This window comes from Pimephales promelas, chromosome 6 (genome assembly GCF_988280905.1).
Source record: "Pimephales promelas chromosome 6, fPimPro1.hap1.1, whole genome shotgun sequence".
Lineage (NCBI taxonomy): Eukaryota > Metazoa > Chordata > Actinopteri > Cypriniformes > Leuciscidae > Pimephales > Pimephales promelas.
Window position 1 is genome coordinate 10,281,280 of NC_142774.1, and position 21,691 is coordinate 10,302,970.

At 36.3% G+C, this 21,691-nt stretch overlaps 1 protein-coding gene across 3 annotated transcripts in view; it reads left to right on the forward strand.

Annotated features, from left to right (window-relative positions):
* Positions 1 to 21,691, forward strand: part of ctnna2 (catenin alpha 2) — a 443,954-nt gene that overhangs the window by 79,212 nt on the left and 343,051 nt on the right. For all 3 annotated transcript variants that reach the window (XM_039689255.2, XM_089132075.1, XM_039689246.2), the window contains 3 exons: positions 1,252 to 1,418; positions 3,639 to 3,758; positions 4,916 to 5,182. In XM_039689255.2, the coding sequence (XP_039545189.2) occupies positions 1,252 to 1,418; positions 3,639 to 3,758; positions 4,916 to 5,182 (554 nt within the window). The remainder of the gene's footprint in view (positions 1 to 1,251; positions 1,419 to 3,638; positions 3,759 to 4,915; positions 5,183 to 21,691) is intronic.

Sequence of the window (21,691 nt, forward strand, 5' to 3'; positions counted from 1 at the left end):
CGAAATGCTAGATTTTTTTTTATTTTTTTTTTACGATTTTTTTTTTTTTTACTGACTTTTTTTTTTAGGTTGCGGTTCAGGGCTTCCGTAGGTAAAAGACAATATTGCAAAAAATGATTTTTTCAAACGGATTGGATGAAAATTAAATAGCATTAAATCTGTCTTGACTTGCTTCAATTGTGCCGTAGAGGTTAAAAAACAGCTATAATGGAAATAATATAATAACCTCCTGTGGTTATCCATGAAGGTAGAGCTGCCACAAAAATACACAGAGCCAGAGGACAGTGCTGACATTTCAGCATCAAGACACTGTTAAGAATAACTGGCATTCTGTCGTTTCAGTTCAGTGTGCGAGAAGAACAGCAGAATGCGCACATACGGAAAGTACAGCCTTTTTCATGGTGTACATGCAAGTGTTAACCCACACAGAGCCAGAACGGGGTTAAAAACAAATGTTCCCGTTCTCTCTTTCCCTAGACTTTGTGAAGTCAGTTTGCCAATAGCTTTCATCTCTGTATATCATTCTCAGATGACATTTGCTAATGTCTCAGCCGGGCTTTTTGTAAGCTTTCATTAATCAAGTGTGTCCCAACTGCGGCTCCTGTTCGGATGGAAGGAGGGGGGTCCACTTACTGTAGGGTCATTAATAGGTCCTGTCAATGAATCTGAGACAAATTGCTCATTCCGACTTTAGCTAGCATGCCTCAGTACGGATGTAGTCTGAATCATTTAGACTCAACAAAATATGTGTACACATAAATAAATGAAAATGCTACTTTTGACAAATGGAGTGTTAAATAAATGTTCAGAAAGTGCATGGTCACCTAATACTGTCAATCAAAACGCAAGGGTATTAAACAGCTGTTTGCATCACTGTTATGATAACCTACAAATGTCTTTCTTTATTTTGGTTTTATTATTCTTGACTTAGTGATCTCATTGTGTTTTAAAGTTTTGAATTGTTAATAAAAGTTCGAAAGGCACTGCATTTCACGGACAATATAGTTAATGGCACGTCGTGTTCCAGCAAGTTTCTGCATGGTTTCTTTATTTATTTTCCTGAAGTGTGCCTTTCTCTAATGAACACTCTTGCCTGTGCAAGTTTATTTCACTGATAAACAGATGCACCGCTATTAATAAACCATTGGCATGTCCAGGCAGCTTTATTGGGTTCTGAGTTAAAATTCCTAGATATGCTCAAGGGATTTGTGGTATAACATTAGGCATATGTTGTTTTGTGTCTATGTGCAGGTGAGACGATGCACGTGGCCTCCTCAGAGTTTGCGGATGACCCGTGCTCCTCTGTGAAGCGTGGGACCATGGTCCGTGCCGCCCGCGCACTCCTGTCTGCCGTCACTCGGCTTCTCATCCTGGCTGACATGGCTGATGTCATGAGGCTCCTGGCTCACCTCAAGATCGTACGTTCTCTTCTCGTTCATCTCTCGCTGGTCATTTCTTTCCCCCACAGTTGCAGTTGTGAAATTAATCACTATTTATTTTTCATGAATAATTTATTGTGTTTATAATTTCTATAACTTTTTTGTTTGTTTGTTTTGTTTTATGTTTTTTTGTTTTTGTTTGATGTTTTTTTTTGTTTTTTTTTTTTATGTTTATTTTTGTTGGTTTTTTTTTCTTTTCTTTTCGGGGTTTTTTATTTTTTATTTTTATTTTTTTACCAGATTTATACGGAGCCCCCCTAGTCCCACTTGGGCCAAAACAAAAAAATAATAATAATAATTATAACTATCTCGTGGCCTCAAAATACTATCTCGTGGCCTCATGATTGTAACTTGTGGCCTCAAGATATTAACCCGTGGCCTCAAGATAGTAACTCGTGGCCTCAAGATATTAACCCGTGGCCTCAAGATAGTAACTCGTGGCCTCAAGATATTAACCCGTGGCCTCAAGATAGTAACTCGTGGCCTCAAGATATTAACCCGTGGCCTCAAGATACTAACTCGTGGCCTTAAGATAGTAACTTGTGGCCTCAAGATACTATCTCGTGGCCTCAAGATACTAACTCTATCATCCTCCATTGGCATTTTGTCACAGTTACCACATGTACACCTATAAAACATATGATTTCATTACTAATCAAAAGTCGTGCTCATGTGTAACTAGGACTTATGTTAAAAATTCAACAACACCATTGTTAATTCGACAGACGAAAAAAAAAGCATATACTACAAGCTTGTATAACAGTTTGTAACATTTAACATGACAATTTAACCAATTAAAAGTATGACAACTACCAAATAAACAGCTTACCACTGTGAAACATCCTGCAAAAGTTGGTTTTGAACAGGTTCTAATCGATTCTCTTCATCTATGTTCTCTGGATCTGATTCAGGCTCAGATTGATAGTATTATGTTTGACATTTTTACAATAACAATCAGCGCATGCATCTCCAATTTATGGTAAGAGGCGTGACCTTTCCGGGCAACGTGCGATAAGCTGCTGTCGAATCACAACACAGGAACCGCTGACACAATCAGAACTCGTTACGTATTTCTGAAGGAGGGACTTCATAGAACAAGGAAGTCATCAGCCTGTTTTTTGGACAGTGAAAACAGCGTTATATAAGTAAATTGTGTTTTTTTTTTTTCACATATCATTACACACATCTGAACACATGTTATATTGCACACTGTAACACAATCAAAGCTTCAAAAAACATCAAGAATGGGACCTTCATTTTGCTGCCAGTCAGAGCTGTCTCCTGGAAAATTCATTTTCATCTTTCTGTTCCTTTTTCGTTCTGACCGAGTAACATGGTCTTCACAGCTGGTCACTGTCCACTGGGTCAGAACAAGCCGGACCAGCCTCTAAATTGTTTTGATATCCAAGTACACACATCTGCCTTTATTTCAAGGGCACAGGAGTTATATTTGTAGCAAAAAAATAACTCTTTTTATTTCCACTCCTGCTCTCTCTTTGCGTAACACATACTGTACAGTATTGGCAAAGTAACAACCTCATGGCATAACTTTGGAACAGAGAATTTCAAATGCATAAATAACTCTTAAAACCATTTATCTTGCCTCTAGGCATCAAATATGCTTCATGTTTTGCATTTGTAATTTTGTTTAGATAATTATACTTCAGAGTGACTGAATTTTGTCTGTTTGCTCTTATACCTTAATTTTCATACAGCTTTGCCCTAGTTCTAGTTGCATCATTCTGTTTTCTTTCGAATTTTGGTCCTCACTGTCACGAAGGAAACAGACACAATCTCAATATAAACCAACAATTAGAGTGTTTATTTATTTATTTTTATTTTTTTTATTTTTACCCAGCGGCCTCTCTGTTATATAATCAAGTATGCACATTTGAGACCTAAGATCTGTCAAACTCAATGGTTGCGAAGTAAAAAAGTATCATTTTATAGTGTAGGATATGACTGAGAAACTTTTATATGTTCCTCAAGGGACAAAACACCTCCTTGTTCTTCTTCTAGTCTCATTACGGAGAGTGAAAACTGTCAGAAATCCCATTACATGTGTCCCAGGAGAACCAATAATAAGCACTAGAAAAGTTAACCGTGTGCTTTATGGAACTTTTATGCTACCATTCATTTTATGGATGATGTCTTAACAGCTGGATGTGTGTGTGTGTGCACTGATGCATGTGTTTCCAGGTGGAAGAAGCTCTAGAAGCTGTCAAGAACGCCACCAACGAGCAGGACTTGGCCAATCGCTTTAAGGAGTTTGGGAAAGAGATGGTCAAACTGAACTATGTTGCTGCTCGCAGACAGCAGGTATTTATTCAGTTATAAATTATTTAGTTAATTTAAGAATAACATGAATTGTATGCAGTGTATATAATTCTTTTTTTATATAACAAAAGGCGGTAACACTTTAGAATACGGTTCCTTCGTTAATGAATAACTACACAATAACTAATGAGTAACACAATATTAACAATCTAGTAACTATTATTAACTAACAAGAAACTCTGATTAACGAACTAGTAAGTAATAGCGCACAGACGAAAGTGGTAGTTCACTATTAACTAATCAATAACTACTATTTTTTTAATACTTCCCAGAGAACTACTGAAAAAGTTTATTAACAATCTAGTAACTACTATTAACTAAAAGAAACTCTTATTAACGAATTAGTAAGTAATAGCTCACAGATGAAAATGTTAGATACTTCTGTGGGAATTACTAATTATTTGGATTCGTATTATAAAGTGAAGATCATTGGAACTAACTAGTAATTACTCAAGTGTTACTAAAGACATTTTCTAAAAGTTACTAAAGTTCACCAAAAATCTCAAACGTTTGCACCAATCATGACTAGATCATGTAGTAACACTTGAGTCATTACTAGTTAGTTTCAATGATCTTCACTTTATAATACGAATCCAAATAATTAGTAATTCCCACAGAAGTATCTAGTAACACTTTCATCTGTGAGCTATTACTTATTAATTCGTTAATAAGAGTTTCTTTTAGTTAATAGTAGTTACTAGATTGTTAATAAACTTTTTCAGTAGTTCTCTGGGAAGTATTAAAAAATAGTAGTTATTGATTACTTAATAGTGAACTACCACTTTCATCTGTGCGTTATTACTTACTAGTTTCGTGTTAGTTAATAATAGTTGCTAGATTGTTAATATTGTGTTACTCATTAGTTATTGTGTAGTTATTCATTAACGAAGGAACCGTATTCTAAAGTGTTACCCAAAAGGCTATTATAATGATTTGTTTTAATTTTAAGAAATTCTATCCAATCCATTACAAATCATTGTATGCTCAACGGATCTTTGACTGATTGCGTTTTGTACAGTTATAGGATGGATGCCTGTCAGTTAAATTTGAAAATGTATTAATCTTCAAACTTTACTCATTTCATTTGCTGCTTTACAGTGGCTTTCGATAGCTAACATGTGTGTGCATGTGTGTTGCAGGAGCTGAAGGACCCTCAGTGCAGGGATGAGATGGCGGCAGCTCGAGGAGCTCTTAAGAAGAACGCCACCATGCTCTACACTGCCTCCCAGGCCTTCCTGCGCCACCCCGACGTGGCTGCTACACGTGCCAACCGTGACTACGTCTTCAAACAGGTCCAAGAGGCCATCGGTGGCATCTCCAGCTCTGCCCAGGCCTCCTCGCCCACCGACGAGAAGCACGGTCACGCCGGCATCGGCGAGCTGGCAGCCGCTCTCAATGAGTTTGACGTGAGTAAACAGCGTATTTGTGCAGTCACACAAACTTTTTTTCATTGTTTTTTTAATGTTTCAAGCTATCAGATTTTGAAGATTAATATGTAAGCTTTTTAAAAATCTTTGTAGTCCCTATAAGGTGCTTATCTTGCATTGTTTACTCAAGCAAGAAGTCCTGGACAAAACTCATGACATTGGCACAAATATGGCAAATATAATATTCTAACCACCAGAATCTGCAACATTTTTTTAAAATGAATCATATTGTACGAGATATGTGGTGTAAAATAACAAAAGCAATGCTTCATTTTCTTTATTGCTTTTTTTTTTCTTTAAAACAAGAAGTTAATATGATTCTAATATTGACATCAATGGGAAACCATTACTGAACTTCCTGTGAGCGACTACTTGTATAAGGTTAGGCTGCCATCTAGTGGTCATGAAGGATGTGATAAACAGTACTGTTTGCAAATGTTAAAATGAATGTAGTGCAGGTTGTATTGAGATTATAGACCGTTTGGAATATGATCTGCCCTTTTTTATCTTCACCAAGAGTTTTGTCAAAATGATGTCTGCTTAAATAGTGATTGGCATATGGCTTTTCAAGGCATTTCAGGGTTCTACTTGGCACACAAAATGGTGAAAAGTGTGGGGATAAATGGTACCAAATCGGTTTGAAATGATGTACACTCTGAGATAGTTTAGATTACGATGTTTAGCGGTTTAAGTACGTTGCCTGGAGGCACCAAACATATTAATCAAGAGAAAAAAAAATGAATAAAAACTGACATCCACTGTAGCACAACGGTGCTTTTAGACAACATACACACAAACTGATGGGCCAAATCATTATGAATATCATTGAAGGCCACTGGGTAGATCAGATGGTAAGCAAACAATCAGTTATCATTATCAGTGTCATGGATGTGGGAGAAATGGGCTTGAATAAAGGTCTAAGTGACTTTGCCAAGGGCCATGTTGTTATGGCAAGGTGACCGGGTCAGAGTATCTCTGAAACGAAAAGGCTTGTGGGTCGGTCAGCAGTAGTGAGAATTTGCCAACAGTGGTCCGAGAAGGGATCGAAACAAACCACAGGTGTTGGTTCTCAATAGGGCAACAAAGGGTATCCTGTCTGATCCAAGTTTCCACCTCACAACCTCTAGGACTTGAAGGATCTGCTGCTAATATCTTGATGCCAGATCTCAAAGCATGTTACTTGTGGAAGGGGAAAATCTCCTTTTTTTTTTAATTTTCAACCTTATTCGGTTGAAAATATGTGACTTCTGGCTGGACCAGTGGCATTTGGTTTGACAAAGGAAGACGGGACACTGGAAGAAGGTGAAGTGCTTTGGATGCCTGTTTAATCATTTTTTGTTTGTTTGAACCACAGAATCAAGTAATTACTTAGAATTTATACTTTTAAAGGAATACTCCACTTTTTTTTTTTTTTTTTTTTTTGGAAATAAGCTCATTTTACAACTCCCTCAGAGTTAAACTTTTGAGTTTTACCATTTTCAAATCCATTCAGCCGATTTTCTGATATATAGAAGAATATCAGTAACCAGACAGTTTCTGGTCTCATTGACTACCATAATATATATATTTTTTTCCTACTATGGAAGTCAATGAGACCAGAAACTGTCTGGTTACTGATATTCTTCGAAATATCGAAAAATCGGCTGAATTGATTCAAAAACGGTAAAACTCAAATGTTTGACTCTGAGGAAGTTGTAAAATGAGCCTATTTCCAAAAAAAAAAAAAAAAAAAAAAAAGTGGAGTATCCCTTTAACAACTAGACACGTGGACAACGTTTCCTATCTCTGTCTCTAAATTTCGTCCCTGTGCTTTATTGAGGGCACACTTCCTTGATAGTCAGTGTAAATGGAGGTTTTCTCACACCTGCTGGATAGTATTAGACCATGTGTGGCGGTGATGCATTTGATTTCTGAAAGAGGAATCGCAGCTGGAGGTACGAGACGTGTGTGAAGTGTGGAGACGTCCCGCTAATGAGTCTCTTTTTCCCCGACCTCCTGCATTCGTCATGAAGCTCTGGCGCACAGCTCACCCAGATTCCACACTCGTGTTTATCAGAGTGAATATGCATGCGGGTAGATAGTAATGGCATGACAGAAATTGCACATCTCTTTGAAATTTCTCTGAAAATTTGTCATCTACTAGGGCATGCTCTGCTTTGATATTCTGATATGTTTTGAAGTAAGGTCTGTGTATGAGATTTTGCCTGTTATGAGGACAGAGTATATTTGGGTCACCAACATTTTTACATGAAATGCCATTTTTAAAACAATTATAATTATATTTCATTTTTTTAATAATTTGAATATAGTAACATTGTGAAATATTACAATTTACAATGTTTATTTTTTTAATACTACAGTTTTCAATGTCACATGATCGTTCAAAAATCATTCTACTGATTCGGTGCTCAAGAAACATTTTTTATTATTAGCTATCTTGAAAATAGTTGTGCTGCTAAGTATTTTAGTGGAAACTGCATTTTCCTCCCCCAGAATTATTTGATGAATAGAATATTCAAAGGTCAACATTATGTTGAAATGAAATATATATGTTTTTTTTTTACATTATATATGCTTTACTATCACTTTTGATCAAAAAATATGTTACAAATAAATCTTTTTCTTTAGCTCTTTATTCATCATTGGATCTGATGTACAGTATCATGGTTTCTACGTAAATGATTTTCTATGATTTTTAAATACTTAAAACATTTCAATTAAATTAGCAGTACTTTTCTTGTGTCTTTGAACATATTGTGTTAAAGTTACTGAGTTTACCAGCTTTACATGGAGATAACAATTTCTGTATTAACTAAATTCTTTACCTCTTTGGTAACACTTTACATGATACCTTCATAACCATGACATGACAATATGAAGTAGGGTTTATGCATGTTTGACAACTCTCATTAAGTGTATTTCGCTCAGTAATGACATTTTGAATGCAAATATGACATTGTTCATGTCTTTGTTATGAGATCTTGACATAAAATTAAGTTAAACTGTCATGTGGTTGGCTTTGACATTGGCTGTCATGAGGAAATTATAACTGTGTCATGAGTATTTTACATGACCTCAACTACAGTGTTACTAATTGAATTTGTCATTAAACAAATTATTTAATTAAATTAAAATACATGACCGCCAATGTCAAAACCAACCATATGACAGTTGAATGTAATGTTAACCAATAAAGCTAAGTGGTTTCTTAAGTTTGATAATTAATCTGCTATGTCGTGTTTATGACGGGTTGTGTTGTCTTAGTAATGTCAAGTTGTCATGACAAAGACACTGACAGGTTATGATGTATTGCTTTGTCAAGGTGTCATAACAAAGACATCTCAAACAATGTCACATAAGCGAATGACACTTAATGACAGTTGTCACAAACATGCATAAAACTTCCTTAATATTCATAACATGTCATGTTAGTCTTATTTCCTTTCAAGTAAAGTGTTAACCTTTCTTTTTACAGCCAAGGTTTTATCAGTGCAGTTCTATGTCAAAACAATGTTAATTTAATGCTTCCTCCTAGTGCAATGCCTTGTCCCATAAGCTTTCTTAATCAGTGTATTACTGTTAACACGATTTTTACTTGATTTGACAAACTGAGGGATGAGACCAAATGACTTTCTGTGGTAATCGACGCATCACACAGATTCTGTCGATAGAGCTTAACTGGTATTGAACCCAGGACATTGCTTTAAAATCTTACAGAAAACACAAAACAGCTGAGTAAATGGAAGATAAAGAATGCGTAAGCCCTGTTGGTTGATCCAGAGCTCAATATGCTGTGATCTTATTGGGTTTCTAAATGGAGTGATACAAAATTTGGCTTGAAACTCACTAGAGGGAAAGTTGGCAAGGTTTGAAGTTTATACAGCTTTTTCCGCTTCTCCGGAAATCACTTGTGGCGTTTTACGGATGTTTACCACATCTGTCGTACGGAAGTTTATAGGGACAACAGGAGATATGTGCAAATGAACCTAGTGATTTACGGCCTTATTGCCACTCCTAATGTTAAGGTTGTTCCAAAGAGTATGGCCTCTTAATTATGTTGCCTCTCAAGGTAACTTGTTTTGAGCAGATTGTAAGGTAGCATTTGATGTATTCTTCAGAGAAGGCAATCCCAGAATTCATTTCAACAAGCTCATGAAAACAACAAATCCAAGATTGCTGATGAAGTGAGTCAATTATAATAATAAGGTATTATTATTATATGCATTACTGTTCAAAAGTATGATTTGTTTGAATGTTTTTGAAAAAAAAAAAGTTTCTAATGCTCACCAAGGCTGCATTAATTTGATCAGAAATGCCGGAAAAACAGTAATATTGTTAAATATTATTACAATTTAATGTAACTGTTGTCTGATTTTAATACCTTTTAAAATTAAATTTGTGTATGGTAATAATGAAATGTAGTTTTTAGTTAATAATGTAATTTATTCATGTGACGGCAAAGCTGAATTTTTATCATAAAATAGGCTACTTAAAGGTGCTTTGTGTAACTTTTCTTCTAAAAGGAATCCTTTTATTATGGAGAGCCCTCTACTATTTTTTTTTATTGTGATAAATTACAAGTTTTCAGATATGCTTAAATAATGGTAAACTGTAATGAAATAGCACCTTTAAGTTTTCAGAGTCAGATGATTTTTATATGATTTTATTAGGTGCCAAATGTAAAATTATTATATTTTTTTTACAACATGTGTAGCGTTTTCTGTGGAAACATAATCTTTATTTTCAGTAATAATTGATGAAAAAAATATCAAAAACATATATTATATATATTTTTATATCATACATATCTTTACTGTATTTTTTGATATTTTGAATATGTCCTTGCATGAGGTTAATGCATTGTTTTTTTTAAATCTTACTGACTTTTAAAAAGTCCATTATATTATATTATATTATATTATATTATATTATATTATATTATATTATATTATATTATATTATATTATACAGTATATGGCAGCTCCCATAGGTTTTGAAACAGAGCAATGCATGATCCCTGTAAAGTGCACACTTACTCTCTTACAAACACACATATCATGTCTTCTTAGTCCACATTGGGACTCAACATCAGGGTCATTGAGAAACATTGGAAATTAGATTAATGCCGCAGCCTTTGTAGAGTACTACCCCCAACCTGTCACACACACACTCACACTCACACACAGAGAGACACATTCATGCCTGTTGTTTTCCTCAGAGTGCTCCTTTTTTTCTGTTTTGACCTGCAGGATGCCGTCTCTGAGCAAATTGAACAGATCATCAAAGAACTGTGTACCCCACACAGCCATTTGTTTACCCTACGTGCATCACTCTTAAAAACAAATCAGTGTCTTGAGCTCTCCACTAAAGTGCCTGTTTTGTTTTATTATTAGTGCAGAAGATGGACTGCAGTTTTGACTGCTATTGCTGATATTATTTTTGTTGACTTTTAAGATGATTGCAAATTCAATCATTTGTCTATAATGTAATGCCATCATGCTGATGTTAAGTATTGGGGTATGTTTATTTATAGAGCATCACTGGTTTCGCTGTGTGTCCTGTGGAGTGACGCGGTTGTGTCTGGTAGCACACACTATTGGTCAGACTGTGCACATCTTACAGTAGGGGGCAGTGTTGCGCCACACCAGAATCCCCTCTCGGTATGAAAGCATGCATGATTCATGTCGTTTCTTTCTTATATTCTTTGGTTTGGTAGTTACAGACCAGACTTCCTCTGTCTTTCATCACACTCAAAGCTCTGTATTGATACTGTATCTCAGTAAGGCTTGGTAGTTTCAGACATAGAGTATGTCTGAAGCTGTAGTGTGTGCGCGTGTGTGTGTAGTGATTAGTGGCCATCTTATGCTGCTGTGAAAATAGCCATCAGCAGCATGTCTTCTACAAAATCCTTCCTTCCTTCGTTCCTTCCTTCGTTCCTTCCTTCGTTCCTTCCTTCCTTCCTGCCTTCCTTCCTTCCTCCCTCCCTCGCTCCCTTCCTTCCTTCCTTCCTTCCTTCCTTCCTTCCTTCCTCCCTCCCTTCCTTTCTTCCTCCCTCCCTCCCTCCCTCCCTTCCTTTCTTCCTTCCTTCCTTCCTTCCTTCCTTCCTCCCTCCCTCTCTCCCTTCCTTCCTTCCTCCCTCTCTTCCGTCCTTCCTTCCTCTCTTCCTTCCTTCCTTCCTTCCTTCCTTCCTTGCTTCCTCTCTTCCTTCCTTCCTTCCTTCCTCCATCTCTTCCTTCCTTCCTCCCTCACTTCCTTCCTTCCATCCTTCCTTCCTTCCTTCCTTCCTTCCAACTTTTCTTTAATTCCCTAATTGTTTCCTTCATTCTTTCCTTTCTTTCCCATCCAACCTCTATTTTTTTCTTCTTTGCCATTTCTTTCTTTTAATCTTCTCTTCCTTTTTTTCTGTTTCTTTATTCATTTCATTTATACCCCTTACCCTTTCCTTTCCTTCTTTTATTTGTTTCTATGCTTCCTACCTTCATTTCACCAATTATGTCTGCCTCTTTTCTTTCTTTCTTTCCTTTTTGCTTCATTCTTTTCTTTCATTCCTTCATTTCTTTTTCCTCTTCCTTATTTTCTTAATTCTTTAATTCCTTAAAGAATTTGCCATAGTTTTCCCTGCTCTTCATAACTATGATGTTCCTTTATTTATACATATTGCTGTCTTTCCTCCTTCTGCCTCACCCTTTTCTTCTTCTTTTCTTTGTTCCTTTCTTTATGTCCTCCACCCCACCCTTCAAGAATCCCTTTGTTTTTGTGCTTTCTTCATTTTACCATTAATTTCCTCGTTTCCTCCGTACCTCACATCCTCATCCTTTCTCAATATTTTTCTTTACTCATTTTGCTTCCTTGCCTGCTTTTATTTCCTTTTCTTCCTTCATTTTTTTTTCTTTGCTATTTTTACAATTCCCTCCTCATACCTGCCCACAATCATTTCAGTTGCTGATGGAAGTGTTCTGGGAAAAGACCCCCCTCTGCCTTAAACACTCATATTGCATAGACACACACACACAAACACAGAGCTGTGTCTGTAGCAAAGAATTTGCCATTTATTATTTTTTTTTACTATGTGCCTTTGCCTCTGTGGATTTGTATAAAAGTGATTAGGTGTGTACGCATATGTGTGACCTTTTCTCACACTCTCATGTAAGTAGATATTGTAGCTCAGGGCTGGCGGGAAGTAATATCTTTGTCAGAATTGTCTCATTCATGACCCCATCATATCCCCTGCTATGTCATTTCCTGTGTCAAAATGATGGAGAATCCAAAAAGGACCCCCTGCTATTAGATTAATCTGTAGTACAAAAGCACCTGTCAAATTAGTGCTCACTCCTGACAGACCACCAATGGGGCATGTCAGATGAGCTTCCACTGCTCCTTAAATCATTTTATGTCAGCACAGTGACATGGAATAAATAATCTATTCTTAAAAGCCAGAACACAACACAACAACAAGTCCTAAACACAATCACACACACTCACACATTGTAGCTTCAGACATACTCTGAACCAATCCTTACTGATGATTACTATGTCGGCTGATGAGCATAAAGAGAAAGTACTTCGAGTTTAGATGTTTATTTAATCTTTGAATGAGTACTAAAGTAACTTATAGTGCTGCAGAAAAATGAGAAATTGTACATTGCAAGATTTACAATGGTTGAGAACCAACACGCACATACAGGCGCACAAGTAGCCGGGAAGGCTAATATATGGATATGTATTCGTTACAGCAGATGAATAAACTTCTACTTAATTGCTATATCAGTCTATTCTCTACATTAATGGCTGTCTTTGCAGGGCAGGCACACCCTCCCTTTCCTTTATTTTTTATATATATTTTTTCTTCTTTTTTGGATCTTAAGAGATGATTCATAATGATGACTTAACATCACTTGGCAGTGTTTTTATGGCTTATATACTGAACATAGCTTCATTACAAATTGAAAGTGTCTGGAGTCTGAAATGAATGGACAGTACATGCACACACCCACACAACACCCACATTTTAAATCAAAATCCCATTTTTTTATCTCTGAAAGTTTCAAATGCATGCCTGTTTTGGGCCTGGGTATGTAGACTTTAGGATTAGAGTGGATTAAACAGACATAGCAGTGAGTTTACCAGTGCATGCCTAGTTCCTCTGAACTGAAATTTCGGTCCTCTTATTCCTGCAGAGGAGCCAAACAAACCCCTTTACAGAGGTTACCCAAAATCAATATCTGTCTTTCTTCTATGTTTTGAACATTTAGTTATTTATCGGCCAAAGAGCAGATCCCCTTCATCTCGGCTATACAGTACGGTTATCCGAATAACATTTTCACTGATGCTGTGGTTTATAGGTATTGTTTTGTTCCCCCCCCCCCCCCCCCAGCCTACTAATACTGAGTGTTTTCATATTATTGAAACATCTCAGCTTCAGACGATATGCCTACAGACTAGGGCTGCAACAAACGATTATCTTGATAATCGATTAATCTAGCGATTATTAGAACGATTAATCGACTAATCGTCGATTATTTTTCCGGGTAATCATTAAGTTTGGAACGATTGTTTAGCTTTTTTTAATTAGTTAAAACATTGAGTTATACATAATCGTTTCAGCCCTACTACAGACCACTCACAGTTCCACAGTTTTTTACCTTGAAATATCAGTTTAAAAAATCATTCTGATGGTAAACTGACTTCAAATAAGGCAAACTATTTCTGTTTCTTTTCTATGCTGTAACACTTTGATTGTCAGTATAACCTGCTTGTAACAGCTTGTTTGATGTGTATGCACCACTACAATTGTTGCTTCATTATGTTTTTGGCTGTGCAACAATACACTTGATGCTTCATTATTATGACTCCCTGTGACATATTAGTCCCGTGTCGACCAGGTCCGGTACCCGAAGAGGGTTAGGTTGGGCGCTAGACCTTTCTTATATTCACCTGCGACGGCATGAGTAACATTTTTCTGTCAACTCTTCATCAGGTTCTTCAGCAGGTTCAGACCTACTAAATGTTCCACGTTTGTGCAGGACAAAGCTGTACTTCTGAGAAGGTTACAGGGACTGATGGCAGCTGTACACAGTAGACAATCTCAACCGTAATTTAAATGCGGCAAATTTTAATGGGCAGTAAAGCAAAGGCAGAACACCGTACAACCTGGTAGGTAGCATTATTTGACAGATCACCGGCACAGGAACTTCATATTGATGCAGGGCTAAAAAAAGGCAAAGTACCGTAACCCAAGTTGAGCGTTCCAAAACAAAGCCAAAGAGCGGTAACTGATGTAAAGGTGTGTTCTGCCTTGGTTTCTCATGGGCTTTTGGAAGTTACTGTTAAAACAACTTGCATTATTATTTTCTCGAAAAAATTTACTCGAGGTACTTACCCACATGATAAATGAGGTGTTGAATGTGCCAATAATATCAATAACTAATTTTCGGCCAAAAACTAAGTTATGACCTTTTGTCTTTGCACGGCAGAGTATGTCACACAATACATCAAACTAACAATGCTTTAGCAAAGCAGTATTATCAGTATGGACATCATGGCAGAGGCTTACATCATTCTACACTGAATGTGACAAAGCGCCCTACTGTAAATCCATTTGTTCTTCATGTCAGAAGTAAATCAAGGCATCTAATGGGTGGGAAAAAAACATACAAAGGACTCCAGTGTTATTTATGAAAGATGGGTATTGTTGGCTGTAACCTTATTGGTGTTGTCTCAACATCACAGAGTTTGTAGTCACTTTGTAGGGAAGCTTTGAAAGTGTGCAGCCTTGTAGATACATCTCTTATAGCTTGTAATAGTCTATACTGTCAAATTTATCGCCAATATTTGATTACACACATACACATTCAGACACTTAGCACTCAGTATGGAGTGGTGTAAAGTATTTGAGGAATGGATTTACATAAATAACTGTTTGGTAACTTTTTACTTTGAGTATGAAATTTATTTGCAACTTTTTTAAAGTAGTTTTAATGTAATTTAAGTTCAAATTACTTTAACATCCAAAGTGGTTGTACTTAAAAATTCAAGGCAGCAAACTTTTTATAGTGTACTTCATTTTTAAATAAGCCTTTACTTACCCAAACTTGCGTATGCGAGTGCATTAGCAGGTGGTTGCTGAATTGCAGTTTCAATTATGAGATGAGTCATTTTTCCATTCCTGCGGTATGTTATTTTTTGTTTGTTTTTTTGTTATGCGACTTCTTGCCACTTCAATGGAAGAGAAGGGGGTTCAAGTTCTGTTGATGGGTCTCCTGCATCTGCAGTTGCCATGCTATCTTTTGAATGTCTGTAGCTAAGTTAGAGGGGGTTGACCATAGACTCGCAACACTTTAACACACTTTTTTTTTTCGCTTGGCAAGCCGAACGGACGTGACATGGGGGCGTGGCAGCATCGACGATTACATTTTTTAAATCGAAGTTCGATATTGTGAATTAATTTGTGACACTCTTAATAATGTGAGGCAATATCTGTTCTTAGTAATTGCAACCAAAGTAACATTTGCCTTCTTATTCAGCAATTTGTTTTTGTCATGTGTTTTAATGCATTATACTTTTAAAGGTGTGTTCAATTAAGTATTACAATTTATTATAACAGTGGTTACAATTATCAAAGAGAACACATAAGGTGCATTGCGAGAAATAATTAATTTAGTCACACTTAAAAAATGGCAGTGGATGAATTTTGTAAAAAAAAAAAAAAAAAAAAGCTGCTGTGGTTGGCAGAACTTAACCGTTAAAAAAAGAAGAAAAAAAAAAGGTCTGTTTTACAGACTTAACTTAAAAATTACGGTAATAAACCATATTTCATTTTCTGGATAAAATCTTTATTTATCAACCTTTTTGAAAAATTGATATCTGTTTTGTTCCATTGAAATACACTGACATCCATCAATCATCACAACAGGGATGAGAGGTACATGAACAATCAAAGCTCATCACAAGTAGTCTTCCATTAGAAGATTTATAAAGAAGCTGCACAGTGTCATTCAAACAGTAAACACCATCATGGAGACACATATGAAATTAAAAATATGCAATAAACATTAATTTAACAACATTAAATGTAACATAAAAAGCTAATGTACATAAAAAACAAGAAAACTATGAGGAACCATAGTTATTTACAACAAAAAAATACATAAAATGTGAAGTGTCACACAGGAAATTGTGGAAAGGTCAATTTACGGTTTTTCATTGTAAATTATACAACTTTTTCACTTTAAAAACTGTAAATTTAACAGTAAAATTATATCACTGTTATTTACCATATATAGTACGGAGACTTTCCGTTAACCAATTAACAGTTTTGCACTGTAACATTTTTACAGTTTTTTACCGTTAAAATCACGACGTGTAGCTCTTGTGTAAAATCAGCACAACTGGTTCTGTATGTAATTCTTTTCAGAGTGGACATTGTAACCTTCAGTGAATGGCACACTCATTAGCATTCAATGGATACCTCTAGATTCTTAAGGCCTTCATGTGATTGGTTACCTTTCACATATTCCCCTTCACACTGTTATGCCTTGAAGTCAAGGTCATTTGTTCAACGATTACAGAAAACCAGTGTACCCACTCATATGTTTCTGGAACAGCCATTGAGCTGAGACCAGTACGAGCGTGGCGGCTAGGCCAATGCTAAACCTTCCTGAACCGAGTGAGGAGGAGAGATTGGCCAAGGGATATTGAGCTGACTGACTGGTTCTTACCAAATGCAAATGCAGCTTCTTTTCCTGGCAGTGTGTCCAAGGCTTCTTGTGAAAGTTTTCCATGCCTCTTCACCAACCCTGGTAAAGAAACTTTGTTTCGGGAATATGTGCGCAGCCCCTCTGAGATGCTAGACAAAACCTGGAATAGAGATTATAAGCACAGCAAACCAATTTAATCTCATTTTTGCAAAGCTTTTTTTCTTCAATGACTACAGTAATGCAACATATCATGCACCCTGCGGTCACAATGGAAATCCATAAACCTCCAGTTAAGGCTTTTTTATTTAAAATGTATGTTGTGGAATACTTAACAGGGAGATATAAAAGGCAAAGTCTTTGTTGAGGTCCTTGTTGAACGAAATAAGAAATGATTTACGCTTTTTAGGAGAAATGGTGGTTGGCCTTCTTTATAGTTAACAGGAGGACACATATTATTGCATTCTGCAGTAAATATGTCATTGACCACCCTTCTTAAGCGTTATATACGACTTGTCATGGTGTAGCGTTACATGAAATGACCTCATCTCCTTTTGAATTATTTCAGTTGTATAAATCTGTGGCCTTCCGTATCTCTTTTCAGAAGGAACATCAATCACATTTATTGAGGTATGCCCAGCGTGTTGATTGGTATTGATTCCGTTGACATGTTCCAACTGTCTACATGTTTGATATAAGTCCGGGCCATCGGTAGGTTCTAACCCTGAATGAAGATATTCTCGAAGTCTTGTGAGACTGAAGATTCCAGCACTCTTGTTTGTAGTGAAGGTGTGAGACCAATATTCTCCCAGACTATATCTGTCGACCTACCAATCTGTCTGCCTGTATCTAGGTGACACATTTTTACTTGCAAGTTGTTTTTGTGTGTGTGTGTGTGGCTGAATGTGGCATTATCTTTGGGCCAACACTAGTTTTATTGCTTTTCCTCCACAATGTCAGCGAGCAAGGCCACATCATCAAGTTGTCATTCCCCAAGCAACACGCATCTCTTGACTTCACAAACAACACATCCTCCTTTTCCACATTGCTGATCAACTCACCTCAATACACAAAGGAACCCATGTTGGATGCTGTTCTTCTTTCTTCTTATGACACAGATTGTATTTGATTTAGTTGAAATTTTTAACTTTATCCATCCATCCATCCATCCATCCATCCATCCATCCTTGCCTTTCAATTTCCTTCAATTCAGTGGTGCACAACTCTGGTTCTTAAATTTCTTAAGTTTATGTTCAGTTTCACTTCATAGACAGTTAGTTTGTTTGTCTTCAGTCACAGGTTTCCTTTTGTCCTACTCATCAGTTTCCAAATGACACTCAATTATCACTGCTGTTTGTCATTGTTCATTACCATTGTGTATTTAAGTTCCTCAACACCCTCCCCCCCATTGTTTGGGTTTTTGTTGTACACACGTTTAGCTTGTTTGTCTCTTGGATTAATAAAGACCATTTATATTGGAATTACCGCATCTACCATCTTCTTCACCTCAACAAAGCTCTACAGCTCTATTTTTTTTTTTTTGAAATCCTCAAACTTTATTTCCAATAAACTCGATATTTTCTAGACACCCCTGTGTTTGTCTTGCATTCCATTCATTTTGCACTCTGCATTTAGCATTATGCTCACATATTTCTGGCACTTTGCTAAACCCTCAGTGGACTGGTGTATTATCTAAGCAAGTCTAATAAAGCTCCGCTGTGGGTGTATGCATTTTGTTGCTTCTGGCTGTTCTCTCGGGGGTCTCTGCCATAGGTTTCACTCTCTAAACGCATCTTGGCTCCATTTCTGAGAGTTTTGCAGACTGTTGTTGCCCCAACAGTTCAATTAGAACTTATGGAAATTATCTAGGCAACTGCCAAGACGATTGGCAGGCTTCTGGTCATGTTCCTCAGATATGTTTTTTTCCAAAACACGGAGGTGATCTCGAGGGTTAGCATTTCGAGATGTTGCTCTACGTGTGCCTCAAAGTCTAGGGGTGAGGGGGCGTATAACTTTCCATAGTGAGTGACCTCTTCACTTTATCTGGAGGACGGAATGTTTTCCTGAGCTCAGTGGCTTTGATATTGTAAATACACTCATAGGCTAGACTAGCACTTGGCTAAAAAGGTGATTTTTTTTAATAAAAGCTTGTGCTTTTATTGGGAAAATCTCCTCTTTCTCTCTCTCCAGCACCCACTGGGGCCTATCAGTATATGGCAGAAGTCCATGTGCTGGGTTTTATAGATGTTACATTATTAGAGACCACGTCTATCAACAGCTCAGCCGATAGATGAGTGCCGGTGTGTGATCCAAAAGACATGTTGTGTTTTACTGGCTCGGTCTCTCTTTCCCCCCAGGCCTTGTGCTGCAGGATCAAAGTCAATATTTAACAGAGAACAGGCTAATGTGGTTCAATACCTTCTGACTGTGGCGTCCTTGAGATCAAAGCAGGACTGCGGGACTCGGTTGTGTCTCTAATGGTGAACACTCTGAACACATTCTGGTTATGGGAACTATATGCCTTAGGGGAAACAGTGTAGTTGAATTTGACTTAACTTGCCAAATGTTTTACTCACATTTTGTATTATGTTAAAAGTAACACATTTGCACATCCAAAAAAAAAAAAAAAAAAAAAAAACTGTACAAAGAAAACTGAGCCATAAAATGATAGACAAGCACAGATTGTTTCTAATAGAAAAGTGCTGGACACTCTCCTGACAGTTTTTTTTTTTTTTTTTTTCCCTAGCGTCTAAAACTGTCACAGAAACAGGTGTGATTACACTTGACACCTATTTGAGTGACACTAGGGACATTTTACGTGCATATACCGTTTGTACCATATGTATGTGCTTAATAAATACACATATGTGTACAAAGTATATTGTCAACCCCCCTAATTATACAGGAGGCTGAATGTGTTAATGCATTCATTAAAAATATGTATGTATTTGAACTGATTGACAGCCTTAACTTCAAAAATGAGATATTGAGTGAATGCTCTTCGCACATAGTATCAAATACTTTCACTTTAAACTCACTAAATTGCAGCCTCAGCCTATTGAGAACTATCAGTACTTAGAAACCTATACATAGGAGCCTGATAAAACACTTTAGATGTTTCACTTTTGATGTTTCACTTCTTTTCCAGTGTTTAGGAATAATATTTCTTTTACCTTTTTTTTTTTTTTTTTTTTTTTCTTCCTAATGGCATCACTGATAGTGGCTATGTACAGTAAGGCAAATGTGAATTCACTTAACATATTCCTGGATAATCATCCTTGTTGATCCTGGAACAACATTCCAATCAAGTAATCGGATTTGAGGGAAAGGTTTACAGTTAATGTCAAGTTTAGGCTTTCAACAAGGGTTAAAGGGGTTTCAACACCATTCTTATTCACTTATCATTCTTATTCACTTATCATTTCTCTCTGATTTAAAGGATAAGTTATGGGTTGGGTTAGGTTTAGGGAGAGTGAGAGGGTTAAGTTCCAGGATCATCAAAAGATGTTGACCCAGGAGAATGTCTAACTTCTAAAATCACGGTGACCCTATGGGAACTGTTCTGTAAAAATGTTTTAATGTGTTCTGGTTTCTGATATTCATTCACATTTTTGCATTTTAGTTTCACTTGCAAAGTTTGTAGATTTTAGTTTTTGTGGTTTTAATTCTAAATGTATATTTAAAAAGTATGTTGAAGCCTTTTTAATATATATATATATATATATATATATATATATATATATATATATATATTTTATGTGACCTCAAGTTTTCATTCGAGGAAGAAATAATTAATGGAATTTCAATAACTCACAAGAGGATTTTTTTGAGTACGGACAGATTCTGCACTCAATATTCAGTTCTGTATTCAGGTGCTTTGACAATGAGCAACAGGTGTGGGTGTTGCAATAGACAGCTGCAAATCTGTATTCATTTGTGCAAATCTGCTGTCGGGTCTTTGATTTATATAGATTAAGAGAGGAGTTTATGCCTATTGTTCATGCCCATTGTTGTTCTGAATAGCCTCAGACACAGCATTCAGTATCAGGGTCGGAGGTAGGTTTTTCACAGGCCCATAGAATGAATAATAAAAAAGCTTATTTTTGAAGTGTATTAATATTCAAATTACCTCAGTCTCCCCTGCTGGGTTTTCAATTATTGTGATGAATCTATTATCACATCATCACTCAAGAATGCACTTACTGAACACAGTATCATGGAGTTCAGCCTTTTAGTCAATGAGGGATTGTAGGATGTTCTTGCCTGTGTGTGTCATTTTGTGTGATGATGATATTTGTAATTACAACATGTGTTTTATATATATATATTTTTTTATTTTATTTTTTTTTTTCAAATGTAATGTCTTCCTGTGATGGCAAAGCTGAATTTTCAACAACCATTATTCCAGTCTTCGTTATCACATGATCCTGCAAAATATTTAGAGGCATTACGATAGTTTTATTTGAACAGACCAAAGTTTAAGTTGCTAATCTCCAGAAAGCAAAATCATTTTGCTTCTGAAGACTTAGTATGCAGGTAATATGGACCATTTTTATGAATATTGAAAAGTGCTTTTGCTTCCTTAATGAAGCTTCCAAGTCCCTTTTTAATGTAATTAGACCAACATTATTTGAAATGACTTCTTTTGTATACCTTATATGTCATGCTTGTTAATAATGAGCAAATTATGACAGAATTTCCATTTTTGGGTGAACTAATCCTTTAAGTGAGACAAATTAGAATCACTGAAGCGACACTGTAATCTAGCTGTATTGCACGCTTTGCATAATTGTAT